Source organism: Jaculus jaculus, chromosome 10, assembly GCF_020740685.1.
Source record: "Jaculus jaculus isolate mJacJac1 chromosome 10, mJacJac1.mat.Y.cur, whole genome shotgun sequence".
NCBI lineage: Eukaryota > Metazoa > Chordata > Mammalia > Rodentia > Dipodidae > Jaculus > Jaculus jaculus.
Window position 1 is genome coordinate 89,674,556 of NC_059111.1, and position 18,004 is coordinate 89,692,559.

At 50.7% G+C, this 18,004-nt stretch overlaps 2 protein-coding genes across 3 annotated transcripts in view; both read left to right on the forward strand.

Moving 5' to 3' along the window:
• The window catches only part of Flnc (filamin C), a 34,930-nt gene extending 26,976 nt beyond the window's left edge, over positions 1-7,954 (forward strand). For both annotated transcript variants that reach the window (XM_045160144.1, XM_045160145.1), the window contains 11 exons: positions 671-823; positions 913-1,035; positions 1,149-1,391; positions 1,575-1,844; positions 1,963-2,100; positions 2,385-2,500; positions 4,005-4,137; positions 4,237-4,413; positions 4,567-4,785; positions 6,750-6,959; positions 7,071-7,954. In XM_045160144.1, the coding sequence (XP_045016079.1) occupies positions 671-823; positions 913-1,035; positions 1,149-1,391; positions 1,575-1,844; positions 1,963-2,100; positions 2,385-2,500; positions 4,005-4,137; positions 4,237-4,413; positions 4,567-4,785; positions 6,750-6,959; positions 7,071-7,258 (1,970 nt within the window). In that variant the 3' untranslated portion in view covers positions 7,259-7,954. The remainder of the gene's footprint in view (positions 1-670; positions 824-912; positions 1,036-1,148; positions 1,392-1,574; positions 1,845-1,962; positions 2,101-2,384; positions 2,501-4,004; positions 4,138-4,236; positions 4,414-4,566; positions 4,786-6,749; positions 6,960-7,070) is intronic.
• Positions 7,955-12,998: 5,044 nt separating this feature from the next.
• Atp6v1f (ATPase H+ transporting V1 subunit F) lies at positions 12,999-16,347 on the forward strand. Its single transcript, XM_004661220.2, has 2 exons — positions 12,999-13,224; positions 15,868-16,347. The coding sequence occupies exons 1-2, from the start codon at positions 13,067-13,069 to the stop codon at positions 16,067-16,069; spliced, it is 360 nt and encodes a 119-aa protein (XP_004661277.1). The 5' UTR covers positions 12,999-13,066; the 3' UTR covers positions 16,070-16,347.
• Positions 16,348-18,004: the final 1,657 nt, after the last annotated feature.

Sequence of the window (18,004 nt, forward strand, 5' to 3'; positions counted from 1 at the left end):
CCTGTTGGGTGGGGTGGCGGGGGAAGGCTCTTAGTGGTTAATGCACTTCCTTGTAAGGGTTAACTGCCTGGGTTCCATTCCCCAGTACCCATGTAAAGCCAGAAGCACAAAGTGGCACATGCGTCTGGAGTTCATTTGCAGCAGCTAGAGGCCCTGGCACACCCATTCTCTCTGTCTGTCTCTCTTCTACCTTTTGCTGCTTAAAAATAAATAAATATAAGCCGAGTGTGGTGGCTCACGCTTTTAATCCCAGCACTCGGGAGGCAGAGGTAGGAGGATCACCGTGAGTTTGAGACCACCCTGAGACGACATAGTGAATTCCAGGTCAGCCTGGGGCCAGAGTGAGACCCTACCTTGAAAAACCAAACAATAAATAAATAAATATATTTAAAGGAAAAAAGCACAACCATCCTCAACTTGTCTCTCCCCACCCAGAGGAATCCAAGTTTACATAGGGAATTTTCCAGACTTCCTCTCCAGTGGGCTTTGGAAAACAGGGCCTGGCTCTCCCTTCTGCCTCTCCTTTGCACCATTCTCCTTAGTGGTTACTCCACTCGCTGGACCCCCGTTCTGGGTGGAGCTTACAGCTTGGGGCAGAGAAGGTAGTAATTGAAGGTGTGATTTTCATCAGCCCGGGAGAGAGACATTTCTCTCACTTTCCTTCCCTTAGGTTACGGTGGCCTGGGGCTAAGTATTGAAGGCCCCAGCAAGGTAGATATCAACTGCGAAGACATGGAGGATGGCACATGCAAAGTCACCTACTGCCCCACTGAGCCTGGCACCTACATCATCAACATCAAGTTTGCTGACAAACACGTGCCTGGTGAGGGTCTGGGTTGAGGCCAAGCGGGGACAGTCCAGGGCCTGGGCGTTAAGGGGATCTGCATACCTGACTCTCCTTCTCACTTGCAGGGAGTCCCTTCACCGTGAAGGTGACAGGTGAAGGCCGCATGAAGGAAAGCATCACCCGGCGCAGACAAGCACCTTCCATCGCCACCATTGGCAGCACCTGCGACCTCAACCTCAAGATCCCAGGTAGAGCCTGCGCGCGTGCGCAGGGCAGGGAAGAGCGAGGTGGAGCAAGGCCGTGGGGTGTACCTGGGGCCTCTCTCCTCACTGCCTCCTGCCTGCATCGGGGCATTCCACAGGGAACTGGTTCCAGATGGTGTCGGCCCAGGAGCGCCTGACGCGCACCTTCACGCGCAGCAGCCACACGTACACGCGCACAGAGCGCACGGAGATCAGCAAGACTCGGGGCGGGGAGACCAAGCGGGAGGTACGGGTGGAGGAGTCCACCCAGGTCGGCGGAGACCCCTTCCCTGCTGTTTTCGGGGACTTCCTGGGCCGGGAACGCCTGGGCTCCTTTGGCAGCATCACCCGGCAGCAAGAGGGTGAGCAGAGAGGGTCCTTGAAGGGGGGGGGGGGCTGCTGTCCCCCTGACATGGGATGACCTCTTCCCTGTCTGACTCAGCCCTAATGGCCGGGGCTGGTGTGAGCGGAGGAGGAGGTGCCCTTGGGTTGGGAGGAGGGGTGAAAAGCATGGGAACAGCTCTGACGTCCCTCGAACCCTGCAGGGGAGGCCAGCTCTCAGGACATGACTGCGCAGGTGACCAGCCCATCAGGCAAGATAGAAGCCGCAGAGATTGTCGAGGGAGAGGACAGCGCCTACAGCGTGCGCTTTGTGCCCCAGGAGATGGGGCCCCACACTGTCACCGTCAAGTACCGTGGGCAGCACGTGCCTGGCAGCCCCTTTCAGTTCACTGTGGGGCCGCTGGGTGAAGGTGGTGCTCACAAGGTGCGAGCTGGAGGCACAGGGCTGGAGCGAGGTGTGGCTGGGGTGCCAGGTGAGGAGCAGGGGACTGCGGGGGAGGGGGGCGGGGGGGGGGGAGGTTAGGGTGGGGGGGGCACCCTTGTGTGAGTGTTGATGGTACTGAAGGGTTACTGCTATTTCCCTGAATCCAGCTGAGTTTAGCATCTGGACCCGAGAAGCCGGTGCTGGGGGTCTGTCCATCGCTGTGGAGGGTCCCAGCAAGGCGGAGATCGCATTTGAGGACCGCAAAGATGGCTCCTGTGGTGTCTCCTATGTTGTTCAGGAGCCAGGTCAGTGTGCACGCTGGGGTGGAGGTGAGGGTGCCCAGCCTGCCCCTCCACGGTGGGCTCCTCCTGCTCACAGTAGGCAGAAGATGCTCAGGGCTAGAGGACTCTCCTCATGGGGGCCCCTGCTTCTTCTGTGCTCCAGTTCATGGCCAAGATCACAGAGGAGGAAGACATTCCACCGTGCCCCCCCCCAAAAAATAAATGCACGTCTGTTCCCTGGGAAGCACGTCCCGGGATGTGGCCCGGGGGGGTGGTTGGCAGTGTGCTGACTTGGCCTCCCTCCCCAGGTGACTATGAGGTCTCCATCAAGTTCAACGATGAGCACATCCCAGACAGCCCCTTCGTGGTACCCGTGGCCTCCCTCTCAGATGATGCCCGCCGTCTCACTGTCACCAGCCTGCAGGTGTGTGCTGGGGGTGGGGCCTCTGTGCCATCTGAGATGGGCAGGAAGCTAGGATGGCAGGCTCATATGGCCACTGATTAGCAGTGACCTTGCAAGGCCAGTCAGCCTTAGACTCCTCTCCCCACCGTATAGAGCATAAGGCAGAATGTCTGGGACCCAGTTGATGTGTCCCCCAAATCTTGCTTCTGACTTTTATAAGATACTTTTACAACACTGTCCTTATTGCTGTCATTGTTGATTTCTGTGTGTTCCGCTTCCTTCCGGAAGTTATAATGACTTTATACATGCAAAAAAATCAATACAGGGCTGGAGAGATGGCTTAGCGGTTAAGCACTTGCCTGTGAAGCCTAAGGACCCCGGTTCGAGGCTTGGTTCCCCAGGTCCCACGTTAGCCAGATGCACAAGGGGGCGCACGTTTGCAGAGGCTGGAAACCCTGGCGTGCCCATTCTCTCTCTCCCTCTATATGTCTTTCTCTCTGTCTCTGTCTCTCTCAAATAAATAAATAAATAAATAATTTAAAAAAAATCAATACAAGTTAAGAGTAAGCCAGTTTGCAGAGAACGCTGAGGGCTGCTCCTTGCCTGACCACTGAGGACTTTGCTGTGACATCTAGAGAGCCTGTGCCATGCACGCTTCCAGCAGGTCACGCTGACAGGAGTTCATGGGCCACGCTGGGAAGGAACTTACTGAGCCTGAGACAAGGGGAAGGCTTTGCACCCCGCCCTTCCAGCTGCTGTCCGGGCAGTGCTAACAGCCCACAGTGAGCCCCAGCTCTAGAGTCCCCAGCCCAGGCTCGCCCCTCCCCCGGCCTCAGACCCCCACCTGTGCTCCCTCCAGTCTTTCCTCTTGGCCCCCTCCTTCTGAAAGTGCTCCAAGCCAGTCTGACCACACAGATTGCTGTCTCCAAGCCCAAGGACACGCAGCACTCTCAAACTCCTGCCTGTCTGCCCTTTAGCATCTGGCCTGTGATTTCTCAGTCAGGATAGGGGTGCCTACCTCACCCCTCATCCCGTACAGCACCCGGGATCCAGCACAACTAGGATGTGCCCATCTCATGGCAGGTGCATTAAGGGGTGGCAGACTCCACCTCCTCAGTTATTTTTTTTAAATTTGTTTGGTTTATTATTTATTTTTTTTATTTGAGAGTGACAGACAGAGAGAGAAAGAGGCAGATAGAGAGAGAGAGAGAGAATGGGTACACCAGGGCTTCCACCCACTGCAAACGAACTCCAGATGCATGCACCCCCTTGTGCATCTGGCTAACGTGGGTCCTGGGGAATCGAGCCTCGAACCGGGTTTGTTAGGCTTCACAGGCAAGCGCTTAACCGCTAAGCCATCTCTCCAGCCCTCAATTCTTTTATGCAAACAGGGCTGACGGACTGGGGTCAGACTGGGGAGTTGAGAGCCTTGGGCTAGCCTTACATTGAGAACAGCATCTAGCTATAGAGAACCTTTCCAACACCAGTCTCTTTGGATTTCAAGTATCTTCTCTGGCCTCTGCAGGAGACTGGGCTCAAAGTGAACCAGCCAGCATCCTTTGCGGTGCAGTTGAATGGGGCACGGGGCGTAATCGATGCTAGGGTGCACACGCCTTCAGGAGCTGTGGAAGAGTGCTATGTCTCTGAGCTGGACAATGGTGAGCTTGCCCTGTCCCTGTTTTCTCCTGGCCATGCCAGTACCTCTGGGAGAAGGTAGAGAAGGACAGAGACTAACCCACCAGCCCACTGCCTCACAGATAAACATACCATCCGCTTCATCCCCCATGAGAATGGCGTCCACTCCATTGATGTCAAGTTCAACGGCGCCCACATCCCTGGAAGTCCCTTCAAGATCCGCGTTGGGGAACAGAGCCAGGCTGGGGACCCAGGCTTGGTGTCAGCCTATGGTCCTGGACTGGAGGGAGGCACCACTGGTGAGCGCCTGGAGCTGGGCTGGGAGCAGGGGGTGCTTTGAGGGTGCTCAACCACTCACTGGCACTGCCTTAGAAAGCTGCCCCCAAGAGGCCCAGGGCGTGCTCTGGGCTGCCTCCTTTTCTGCCTACAGTCTTGCTCTCTCTGGCCCCCAGGTGTGTCGTCAGAGTTCATTGTCAACACCCAGAATGCAGGCTCCGGAGCCTTGTCTGTCACCATTGACGGCCCCTCCAAGGTGCAGCTGGATTGCAGGGAGTGTCCCGAGGGCCACGTGGTCACTTACACTCCCATGGCCCCTGGCAACTACCTCATTGCCATCAAGTATGGTGGCCCCCAGCACATTGTGGGAAGTCCTTTCAAAGCCAAGGTCACAGGTGAGTTCCCTGGCTGAGAGAGGTCCTTGCAGCCCAGCCCACCCAGCCGTAGTGGCCATTCATAGTTGGTCATAGTCTGCCCTCAGTTGGGGGTCAAGTTACCTCCTGGATGGAGGTGGGCTTGGTTTTATGCTGTGTTCCATTCTATGCAGTTGTGCATAATCATCTGTAAAAATATACTTCTGGGGCTACAGAGATGGTTCAGTGGTTAAGGCACTTGTCTGCAAAGCCTAAAGACCCAGGTTTTGTTCCTCAGTGTTCACATAAAGCCAGATGCAAAAGTGGTGCATGCATCTGGAGTTCATTTGCAATGGCTAATGGTTCTGAGATGCCCATTCTCTCTCTCCAATAAATCAATCAATAAAAAAAAATTTTTTTAAATCACAATTCTGCTGCGTATGGTGGCACATGCCTTTAATCCCAGCACTTGGGAGGCAGACAGAGGTAAGAGGATCACTGTGAGTTCAAGGCCAGCCTAGGACTATAGAATAAGTTCCAGGTCAACCTGTGTTCAAATGAGACCCTACCTCAAAAAGACCTGGGCCTGAGGGATGGCTTAGGAGTTAAGATGTTTGCCTTCAAAGCCAAAGGACCCAGGTTCGATTCCCCTGGACCCACGTTAGCCAGATGCACAAGGGGCACACGCGTCTGGAGTTCATTTGCAGTGGCTGGAGGCCCTGGTGTGCCCATGTGCTTATTCTCTCTCTCTCTCTCCCCCTTTCTCTGTCAAATAAATAAATAAATAAATTTTTTAAATACAATTTTTCTGGGCTGTGGATGTGGAGCAGTGAATAGTGTCTGCTTAACATACGAAGCCCTGAGTTCAATCCCCAGCATTGAATAAACTGGGTATGGGGTACATGCCAGTAATCCTAGCATTCAGGAGGTGAAAGCAGAGTTTGAGGTCAGCCTCAGCTACATGAGGCCCTGTCTCCCCCACCTTCAGTACTGGGGATCAAACTCAGAGCCTTGCCACATGCCAGGCAGGCGTTTTGCCACCGAGCTGTGTCTCTCCCTAATTCTTTTTCTGTTGTCACTGCCTACCCCTTGGTTAATCTTTGACCTGCACAGGCTTTGGCTTAACTCTTTCACCTGCTTTCTGCTATGTCTTGTTTCTAGTAAGATAAATAGTTAGCAGAGTTGAAACCAGGGCCTTGTACATACTAGGTAAATGCTCTACCACCGAGCAGTACTCCTAGCCTTACAAATTTCCCTATTTGAAGCTGTTTAAGGAGCTTTTGGATATTTGTTTTTGTTTTTGTCTTTTTCTTTTTCGAGGTAGGCTCTCACTCTAGCTCAGGCTGACCTAGAATTCATTATGTAGTCCCAGGGTGGCCTCGAATCACAGCGATCCTCCTACCTCTGCTTCCCTAGTGCTGGGATTAAAGGTGTGTGCCATTATGTCTGGCTGTATGTTCTTTTCTTTTTTTTTTTAATATTTTTGTTCATTTTTTATTTATTTATTTGAGAGCAAGAGAGAAAGACAGATAGAAGGGGAGAGAGAGAATGGGCACGCCAGGGCTTCCAGCCTCTGCAAACGAACTCCAGACGCGTGTGCCCTCTTGTGCATCTGGCTAACGTGGGACCTGGGGAACCGAGCCTCGAACTGGAGTCCATAGGCTTCACAGGCGAGCGTTTAACCGCTAAGCCATCTCTCCAGCCCTGTAGGTTCTTTTCTAAAAGTCAAACTCTCGACCTGCAAATAAAACTTTCCAAACAAATCCTGGAAAGGTGAGGGGCAGAGCCAACAGTGGCTTAGGCCGAGGGCTCTGGTAGTGGGGTGCTTTGTCTGGGATGGGCTGTGCTCTTCAGACGTTACAGATGAGGACAGGGTGGTCCTAGTGCAGGCACTGTGGGCTAGATCCCCAATTCCAGAGGGTTCTCAGTGTGGGCTGAAGGCTGCCTACCTAGGGATGAACAGGAAGTCCCTGACCACATTCTTGGCCGCCTATTCTTCCCCTCAGGTCCCCGGCTGTCTGGAGGCCATAGCCTTCATGAAACGTCTACAGTTCTGGTGGAGACTGTGACCAAGTCCTCCTCGAGCCGTGGCTCCAGTTACAGTTCCATCCCCAAGTTCTCTTCCGATGCCAGCAAGGTGACGACACGAGGCCCTGGGCTGTCCCAGGCCTTTGTGGGTCAGAAGAATTCCTTCACTGTGGACTGCAGCAAAGCAGGTAGGCCCCAGGGGAGAGGGGACTTGCCTTGTGGGGAGCATGGGAGGGGAAGCAAAGTGCAGATTGCTGGGGACCCTGGTTTGAGCCACATCACTCTACCTCCCTCTGCAGGTACCAACATGATGATGGTGGGTGTGCACGGGCCCAAGACCCCCTGTGAAGAGGTGTATGTGAAACACATGGGAAACCGGGTATACAATGTCACCTACACTGTCAAGGAGAAAGGAGATTACATCCTCATTGTCAAGTGGGGTGATGAAAGTGTCCCCGGAAGTCCCTTCAAGGTCAATGTGCCCTGAACCCAGAAATGTCTCCCCACAACCTAGGCCCCCCCCCACCTGCCAAACACACACACTCACACCCTCATCTACACAAATGTGCCACACCCAGATGCACACTTGCAGAATCACACTACAAATGCATATCTGGGGTGTGTTGTGAGTGGCACAGCCCCTCTTCCCTCTGTGCCCCTATGGGGGGGGTGGTGGAAGGCCTTCTCTGTCTCAGGACAGTGTCCCTCCCTCGGATGTGGCACAAGGGCAGACTGGGGTTGGGTTCAGGGGCAGAGACTGTGACATACGGGGATAGACGAGGGATTCGGGGCCTAGGGGAGCCCTCTGAGTATTGGAGTGGGGAGTGTCATGTTGGAGACATGTGTGAGAGAGAGGTCACCCACACAAGCCGCCCCACGCGAGGACTGCATCCGGTGGCCACCATCGAAGAGTGTCAAGGACTTGGAAAATAAAGCACAATCGGAGAAGAAAACAGACCCAGAACAAGCATCACATGCCATGTGGACTGGCCTTGATTACGTGCACCACCTAAGCCAGGCTTCCTGAGGGACTGCTTCTCTCATTTTTCTTCTTCTTCTTCTTTTTTTTTTTTTTTTTAATGATTGCACAGCTCTGCCCCATTGGGGCCTTTTTTACACACTGCGAGGCCCAGCTTTCTGGGGGACTTTTGGAAAACTCCAAATAAAGTGAGGCTGTCGCAGAGGCTTGGCTATTCCGTGTGTTTGTGCGTGTGTGTGTGTGTGTGTGTGTGTGCGCGCGTACTCACCAGTGGCTATCTGGCCTGCTGGTCTGACTAAATCAGACCCTGGGGACCAGAGACAGGACTGGTTATCCCCTGGAGGCCTGTCCCTAGGCTGAGGGGAAGGGTCTGAGTCAGACATGAGGAAAGAGCATCAGGATGGAGACCTGGTCCTCTGCTGGTTGGAACATTGGTCTGTGGCAGTGGGCATGCACACTGTTCTGGAAGAGTGTTCTAGGATTAATGGAAGACATTTGAACAGGGTCTTAAAACAGGGTACACTGTCTCAAGCACGAATGTTTCTTACCCAGCAGGCTGCTGGGACCAAATGCCAACTCGGAACATCCACTCCAGAGTCCGGGTCAACCCAGGGCCTGTTGCATGCCCCACTCTAGCTCTGACCTTGAACCCCTGCACCAGCCCCTGAACTAATCTCTTGGCCCTGAGTCACTCCAACCTGTTTCTCTGCCTCCACGCTCCTTGCAGCTGGAGGAGGTCCTATTAAAGTTCTATGTCCCTCAGATTTAGGGCCCAGGGCCTGATGTGGCTCCCTCCTATTCCAGGTGAAAGTCGACTCCAAGATTCCTTAAGTTCAGCACTTCTCTCCACTGTGTGGGTTGGGCAGCATCCCCGCTCCCTCTTTTAACCCGAGCTGCCTTCATGGCCTCTGGTTTCCTAAGCACCAGAGCCGCACTTTGGGCCTCTACCCAGAAACACCTCTGCCACTCCACCCACACCTTGCTGGCCCCTCCTTGTGCCCTGGGGCACATTCCTGGCTATGGTTACTACCCTGATCTGTGAGCAGGTCTCCATGGCTTCCGCCAACCAGTCTGAGCTCCCTGACCCTGAGAGAGCTAATGCAGGCATGAATGATACATGAACAGCTTAGGTGCAGAGTAACACTGAGACTCATTTCATTAGATGGGTCCTGTAACAGTAGATCTTCCCCAGGTACTTGCCAGAGGAGATCCAAACACACGTGGCCCCAGCCCCTAACCCTGCTCCTCGTCAGCTCTTCAGTCAGGGGTCTGTCTACTTCCTCACTCCTCTTTCAAGTTCCTTCTTTCCCTCCTTTTCCTAGGAGTGAGGCAGGATAAAGGGAAAGGACACCCCTCGCCCAAATCTGGTTGAGAGTCAAAATTCCCAGGCATAATTAATATTTGCTGTGAAGGAGGCTGACAGAGACATAATATTCCTTTTATATAGATTTCAGATGAGAAAGTTCAAATAGCAATGGACCATGCTTAAGGCCTATATACACAGCCTTATTCCTTTCTCAGGTAATTTTCTGGAAAAGCTCATAAGCAAGACTATAAACTTTTGGGCTGGAACAGTGGCTCAGCAATTAAAGGTGCCTGTTTGCAACGCCTGCCGACCTGGGTTCAATGCCTCAGTACCCACATAAAGCCAGATGAACGGAGTGGCACATGCACCTGGAGTTCATTTGTAGCGACAAGGTGCCTACACTCTCTCCTCAAAAATAAATAAATTAATATTTTAAAAATTACTTTTAAAAAGGGTTTCAGAATTGGCTCAGTAGTTAAAAGACCTTTCTTGCAAAGCCTTATGACCCAGTTTGATCCCCCAGTACCCATGTAAAGCCAGATGCATAAAGTGGCACATGCATCTGGAGCTCATTTGTAGTAGAAAAAGGCCCTGGCACACCACTCATTCATTCTCTCTCTCTCTCTCTCTACTTGCAAATAAGTAAAAATATTTTTAGAAGTTAAATTAAAAAAAAAAAACCTGCCAGGCATGGTGGCACAACCTTAAATATATATATATATATATATATATATATATATATTGACAACTTCTATACTTACAACAAACCATGGTATTTCCTTCCCCTCCCCCACTTTCCCCTTCATAACTCTGCACTCTGTCATATCCCCTACCATCTCTCCATTAGTCTCTCTCTTAATTTGATGTCTTCATCTTTTTCTTCTATTATGAGGGTCTTAAGTAGGTTTTGCTAGGCACTGTGAGGACTTGGATATCAAGGCCAAATTCTGTCCAGACAGTTGTATGTAACCCCTTCCTTTGGCTCATATATTCTTTCTGCCACCTCTTCCACAGTGGACCCTGAGCCTTGGAGGGTGTGAGATGTTTCAGTGCTGGATACTCCTCTGTCCCTTCTTCTCAGAAGTACATTGCCTTTTGGGTCACCCCAGTGGTCTTTGCCACTTGAAAAGAGAAGCTTCTCTAACCAGAAGTGAGAGTAGCTTTAATATGAGTATGAACATTAAGTGTAGTGCTTTCAGGGCAATTTGGTGAAAGTAATACATGCATTTATCCAGACAAGAGCAGGCTTTATACCCTCTAAGGCTCATAATCTCCCCTGCCATAGGCTTTTGATTAGGTTTTCAGTACCAGGCACGTATTCCCTCCCATAGAGTGGGCCTTCAGTCCAACTAGAGAGCATTTGGTTTCCCCCAGAGCAGACATGCCACTATTGCACTCATCCAGACATTTGGCCTGTCTGGCCAAACTTGAGGTTTCCAGTGCCCACTGTTTTCACCACTGTTGACTTCTGTCTCCCATAAGACTGCATATAGTGCAGCTTTCAGTTGGCTGGGCTACAGGGAGAAGGTTTTCTGCTCAGCACCAGCTTGATTTCTCAGTGACTTTGCCGCTCAGGCACGTGAAGTCTTCAGCAATAGGGTCTTTCCATCTCTTTCTCACAGGAAACCAAGGGCCCTGGCAATAGTCTATAATGTTTTAGAGGCAACAGGGACCTCCCTGACAACAACTCACTGGAATGTATCCCATCCCAGGCACTGAAAATTTTCTAGTAACAATTTATGGTTTATGGATGTGCCATTATTTAAGAAAGTAGATTTTCATATGTCTTATTCAGAATATCTTGAATTTTGACTGACCCTCACCCCACCACCTTTCTTTTATACGATCTCTTCCCCTGACCTCACTTAGGCCTTTCCCCTCTCTGTAGTCTGTTATTCTGCTTACATAGATACAATACCATCCCCTTAAGACCTTCTCTTTCCTCCTCCCTTACAGCCTTTTTCTAGCTTATGGGCACCTGCTACTGATTTTTGGTTCCAGATCTCACCCAAGTCTATACATTTGTAGGTAGGGTCCACATATAAGAGAGAACATGTGACATTTGGCTTTCTAGGCCTGGGTTTCTTCACTTAGTAGAATCCTTTCCAGATCCATCCATTTCCTTGCAAATTTCATAATTTCATTTTTCTTTACTGCTGAGTAGAACTCCATTGTGTAAATATACCACATCTTTATTATGCATTCATCTGTGGATGGACATCTAGGCTGGTTCCATTTCCTAACTAGTGTGAACAGAACAGCAACAAACATAGTTGGGCAAGTATCTCTAAGGTAGTGAGAAGAGTCATTAGGATATATGCCTAGGAGTGCTATAACTGGGTCATATGGTAAATCTATTTTTATGTGTATGTTTGTTTTTTTTTTTTTTTTTTTTTTGAGATAAGGTCTCATGCCAGCTCAGGCTGACCTGGAATTCACTATGTAATCTCAGGGTGGCCTCGAACTCAAGGAGATCCACCTACCTCTGCCTCCCAAGTGCTGGGATTAAAGGTGTGGGCCACCACGCCTGGTGGTAAATCTATTTTTAGCTGTCTCAAAAACCTCCACACTGGGGCTGGAGAGATGGCTTAGTGGTTAAGCGCTCGCCTGTGAAGCCTAAGGACCCCGGTTCGAGGCTCAGTTCCCCAGGTCCCACGTTAGCCAGATGCCCTGGCGCGCCCATTCTCTCTCTCTCCCTCTATCTGTCTTTCTCTCTGTCTCTGTCACTCTCAAATAAATAAATAAAATATTTAAAAAAAACCAAAAACCTCCACACTGATTTCCATAATGGCTATACCAGATTACATTCCCACCAACAGGGCAGAAAGCTTCCCCTTTTTCCACATCCTCACCAACATTTATTGTCCTTTGTTTTCTTAATGGTAGCCATTCTGAGGAAAGATGGAATCTCAAGGTAGTTTTGATTTGCATTACTGGAGAGCCAGAGGTAGGAGGATCACCATAAGTTCAGGGCCACCCTGAGACTACATAGTTAATTCCAGGTCAGCCTGGGCTAGAGAGAGAGCCTACCTCAAAAAAGTTAAAAAAAAATAAAATAAATTAAAAAAAAAACCTGCTATAGATGGCAACTGGAGCTGTGTCCTGCTATGCCACACTGCCACTGACAGGAGGGTACCTTCCCCTCCTCTCTCTGGGTTGGCTCCCATCTCTTTTTAACTGTTCTTGAATATCTTTATGCCATCTAGTCAAGAGTTTGCAGAGACTGGTATTCCTGCCTGAAACATCCTCTTGGCCTCATGTCCATCCCTTTCACCCTGCTGACCCTTCCGGTTTCTGCTTAGTTGATAAAACCTTCTGCGGGGAGGGGGTGTCCTTTGAGTCAGTTTCTTTGGATTAGTAAACAAAGATGGCACTTCTGTGTCCTGCTCCCATGCCCTCAGCAAACACGAGCTTTGTAACTATGCGTTCCCTTAGCTCTCTATGGCACTAGACAGCACCGTCATTACTTTGCTCGTTGCTTTAGTGAACTGGACAAATGTGTATCAAGTGATTGTTAACATCCCATACACTACACACACGAAACAAACATCTAAGCATACAAACACTCGGAAAAGCAGAGGCAGGGGAATCGGATAAGCCCGGATCCATAGCCAATTCAGGCTCCACGACTCCTTGTCTCCAAGGGCCCCAAACAAACAATACGACACACACACACACACACACACACACACACACACGGAGGTTTCTTTTCTTCCCCGGAGTCTTGACACCTGACAGTGCTCGGTTCACAAACGTTTGTTCCACTAAGGAATGAATGAACGAGCTTCGAACGCTTCCACAAGCCCGCAGTTCCACGGATCACGTCGCTCTCTTTCCGGCGCAGGCGTAGTCAGAGTGAGGCCGTGCTCCTGCTACTGCGCATGCCCGGGAGGCGGGGCACTGCGCGCGCATCCGAAGGGGCGGGGCCGGGGCGCGCTGTGCGTCGCGCGGCGTGGGCGGGGCCTCGGCGACTGCGGGTGCCTGGGGTGACGCTCTGCCTGGCTGAGGCCATGGCAGGCCGGGGTAAGCTCATCGCGGTGATCGGAGACGAGGACACGGTGACTGGTTTCCTGCTGGGCGGCATCGGGGAGCTTAACAAGAACCGCCACCCTAACTTCCTGGTGGTGGAGAAGGATACCACCATCAATGAGATCGAAGACACCTTCCGGTACGGTAGCCTGATGGGCCCTTCTGGTTTTGTTTTTGATTTTTTGGGGGGGGCGGGGGAGAAAGGGAGTAGGTTAACGCGGCCAGTTTACTGAGTGATCGGACCGGGACGGGGTTGAGGGTTAGTCCTGCAGGACAGTCAAGGCCTTCGCACCCCGTTCCCTTTGGGTGCTCGGTGTGACCCTGGCTGTGTCACATGATCATGTGTCAGGGTAGCAGGGGAGCAGAACTCGTGATCTGCCATCACTGGACATCTGTGAGCCCCCCTCTCCCCCCAGCCAGTGGTGACTACCCAGCCCCAGCTTCTCTATCGGGGTCCCTGTCACTCGCGGTGACAACCGTCCCTGGGCCTTGCAAACTCGCCACCTTAAAGAGAACCTCATAGTCAGTGTGGATCTGGGCTGTGCGCTCGCTCTGTCTTTCCTTGCACGCTCATCTGCCTTAGACGTTTACAGTCGTCCTTGTAAGGAGGGGATTGCTCCCACTGAGTGGTGAGAAAACTAAAGCCCCGGGGAAATTAAGGCACAAGCCTAAAGGCACACCAGTTCTAGAGGCAGAGCTGGGGTTTAAAACCCAGACCTAACCCTTTCTGTGCGAGCAAAGCCAGTACCTGTTCTATTAATGCAGCTCTCACCAGTCCGAATTGGAATTCCCCTTAGTCTTGAGCACACTGGGCAGAACTTTTGGAACGTCGACCTTCTGTTAAGACCTTCTACTTCCAAGTCCTCACTTCCTGCTCTGGTTCAAGGATGATGGTGCAGGCATTGTTGGTAATCTCTCAAGTGTCCCGGTGACTAGAATTGAGGATGCCAGCCCACTATTGGTTCTTCTATCCCTTCTCTGGGGCTCCTGGGCCAACTCTGCTGAATAAACTATTCTCACCTGTTTCCCTAAACAGCCCAGCCCAGAGCCACTGGCTGTGACTAGTTCCCACTGCCTGGAGTATGCTTGGGAAGCTACTATCAGCTGATCTCTCAGCTGTCTAGTAAAGTGACCTAATGTGTTACTGAAGGACAGATTTCATTTCAAGAATTTTCTCTTTCCAACCAAAAGAGATGTTAGAGCTCTAGTCCGACTTGTTCCAGTGCCTGGCAGAGTAGTTGTTAATAATTCATTTTTCATGGGGAAATGGCAGAATGAATGGGGTGGGGGGGTGATCACATGAAAGGAAGGTCGTGGGGCAGGTTCTCTCTGTGGAAACTGTGATTCCTCCATTGCTGAGTTTCCTCTTCCCCTTTTGGGACCCTGGCCAGTCAGTCCTCCACCCTCATCAGCATAGACTTTGAAGCTTTCAGAGGTCTCCTTAGCCTGACATGTAAAACATTAGATGCTGGAGAGATGGCTCAGGGTTAGGTGTGCTGCCTGCACAAACTGGGAGCCCGAGACTGCTCGAGTTCAAATCTCCAGATCCCATGTAGAACAGTTGAGTATGGACACCTGCCCCTGTAACCCCAGTCCCACAGGGGAGCAGAGAGTTGAGGATGGAAGGAACCCACAAGCTCTACAAACAGTAAAAAAGACTCTCCCTCAAACACAATACCAGGCTGAGGAGAGCAGCAGCCAAGACTGTGAGAGGCACCTCAAGGGCACATATATGTCCATACACCACACACACATGAAAACACATGCAAATTTTTTAAGGTTTTGGGGTTGTTTTTTTTTTGGTTTTTTTTTTTTTGGTTTTTTGAGGTAGGGTCTCACTCTGGTCCAGGCTGACCTGGAATTAACTCTGTAGTCTCAGGGTGGCCTTGAACTCACGGCAATCCTTCTACTTCTGCCTCCCAAGTGCTGGGATTAAAGGCATGCGCCACCACGCCCGCTTAAGTTTTTTTTTTTTTTTTTAACTTTTATTTATTTGTTAGAAAGAGAGAGAGGGAATGGGCATACCTGGCCTCTGGCCACTGCAGACGAACTCCAGACCCATGTTCCACCTTGTGCATCTGGCTTATGTGGGACCTGAAGAATCGAAGCTGGGTCCTTAGACTTAGCAGGCAAGCGCCCCAACCACTAAACCATCTCTCCATCCCATATGTAAACTTTTTAAAATACTTTAAATGTATTCATTTTTAAGCAAGAAGAAAGATTAAGAGAGAATGAGTGGCTATCTCAGGGTTTCTAACTGCTGCAAACAGACTCCAGATGAATGTGTCACTTTGTGCACCTGGCTTTGTGTGGGTACTAAGGAATTAAACCCAGCTTGTTAGGCTTTGCAGGCAAGCACCTTAACCACTGAGCCATCTCTCCAGCCCACAGGTTTGTTTTTTAACATTTAGTAATGTTCAAAGAAGGTATATTAAGAAGTCTTCTCCACCCTGTCCTTCTACCTTCTTTTCTACTTCCTGTGCCTAACAACATACCTCATCATTGTCGCATTTAGCATTTATTTTTCTAGCATCTCCTCATGCAACTCAAAGGGCACACACATATGTCCCTCTCCTCCCTCTTCCTGCCCAGAGACATCATATTGCACACACTGACATGCAGCCTGGTCTTGGCATGCACCAGTTCCTCTGAGAGCAGCTGGGTGGCAAGCCAGCCCTGATCAGCGTGGCCCCGAGCTTTCAAGGAAGGAGAAGGTAGTGTAGTAGCTTCTCTCCTTGTGCCCCTAGGTCATTCTCATTGCTCGTCTCTTCTCCCCCAACAGACAGTTTCTAAACCGGGACGACATTGGCATCATTCTCATCAACCAGTACATTGCAGAGATGGTGCGGCATGCCCTTGATGCCCACCAGCGCTCCATTCCTGCTGTCCTGGAGATCCCATCCAAGGAGCATCCCTATGATGCGGCCAAAGACTCCATCCTGCGCAGGGCCAAGGGCATGTTCAATGCCGAAGATCTGCGTTAGTGCTCCCTGGACCTCAGTCCTTCTCTCACTACCAATCCTCTTCCAGCTTGCCATCTTCTTTAAGTTTCAAGCCTCTGGTTTCCAACCCTACCCGTCCCTGGGTCTGTGAGAGGCTGGGTGAGTTCTTCCAGGCTGCTGGGGTTCTGCTGGGTCAAATCAAGGCTGGGTAGAGAACAGGAGACCCAGGCATCTTCTCTGTCCACTACCTCTCCCCTATGTTGTCACTCAGTGTCATGGTCATTGTTAAATTAAAGTAATAATTCTTGCTTCTTTCTGAATGGGTGCTGGAAAGGGCACAGTTGTCGCAGGGGAGGGGGATGATCATTAGATTGGCAAGGGTGAAAAGGTCCTACTAGGCAGTGAGGTATTGAAGAGTTGGACCAGGAGACCAAACTCAGAGGCTAATGTTGCAGTAACCTCATTGCTGGGACAAAACACTTGACCAAAAGCAGCTTATGGGAGGAAGGGTTCATTTCAGCTTACAGTTTCGAGGGGAAGTTTGAGCATGTCAGGAATCATTCCCCATGAGCTGAACTAGCTAACACACAGTAGGGCTGGGCTAATAAATCTCAAGGTCTGTCCCTGGTGGCACACCTCTTCTAGCAAGACTTCTCCCAAGTTGTCACCACTTGGTGACAAAGTATTCAAGACCCACGAGGCTATAGGGGACATTTTACATTCAAACCACCACAGGCTGGTCATCTGGCTCAAACAGGACAAGCTGAGGGGACAGAGGACAAAGCTTGAGCCAAGCCCCTGCCTCTGTTCCCCACCCCGACCCTCCACACACCCCTCATTCAACATGGGACTCAAAGGGGCTCAGGCCAAAGGATGGAAGCAGACAGCACAGGAAATTTGAAAGCTCATTATTCTGCATGGAAACTGGGTCCTGCCAGTGTGGGGATTTGTTGCAGTCAGGTTCACATTGCTGGTAGAAATCACCCAAACAAGAGCGGCTTGTGAGAAAAAAGAGGTTTATTTTGGCTTATGGGCTCAAGGGAGAAACTCCACAATAGCAGGGAAAATGATGGCATGAGCAGAGGGTGGATATCACCCCCTGGCCAACATAAGGTGGACAATAGCAGCAGGAAAGTGTGCCAAACACTGGCAAGGGGAAACTGGCTATAACACCCATAAGCCTGCCCCCACCAAAATATTGCCTCCACGAAGCATTAATTCCCAGTCTCCATCAGCTGGGAACCTAGCATTCAGAACACCTAGGTTTATGGGGGGGCACCTAAATCAAAGCACCACATTCCACCCTTGGCCCCCATAAACTGATAACCACCCATGATGTAAAATGCAATGCGTTTGGTCCAACTTCAAAAGTCCCCATATATTTTTTTTAAATCAATCCCAATGATGTTCATACATCCCCATAATCCAAGGTCTTTTAACTGAGCCATAGTGCCAAAAAACAACTTCAGAAAACCCATAATGGCACAGAATAAACATTCACACTGCAAAACATGACATTGGGCATAGCAAAGAAATATTCAGCCAATACAAGATTTAAAACAACCAGGGCAAACATCAGACTCTATAGCTCCAAGCCCAACAACTGTAGTCAATGAACAATCTCCAGGTCCAGTAATTCTAACTAGCAACAAGTCTTTGGTATTCCAATTCCACCTATCCAGCTAGGCTATTCACAGTCCTGTCAGGGCCGGCAGCTCTCCTTAGCAGCCATCTCGTGGCCCCAGCATCTCCACTGGGTCTCCACTGCAATCCATGGTTCATCCTCATGGCCCCATGGGGTCTCCATGCAGGCAACCAGCAAACCTGTTTCACACTACCCATGGCCATTTCCAAAACACAAGACCATGTTGCAAACTCAATGACCCTCTTTCCAGCATTTCTTATACTCCACGATACCAGGTAGGGTGCCAATTTGTTAATCCAGGGGGGAATAAAGCAGACTTTGAAGAACAGGAC

Coding starts and splice junctions, on each gene's coding strand:
- Atp6v1f (XM_004661220.2), top strand. CDS start 13,067: ATGGCAGGCCGGGGTAAGCTCATCGCGGTGATCGGAGACGAGGACACG. Junction 13,225..15,867: donor GAGATCGAAGACACCTTCCG/GTACGGTAGCCT, acceptor CTCCCCCAACAG/ACAGTTTCTAAACCGGGACG.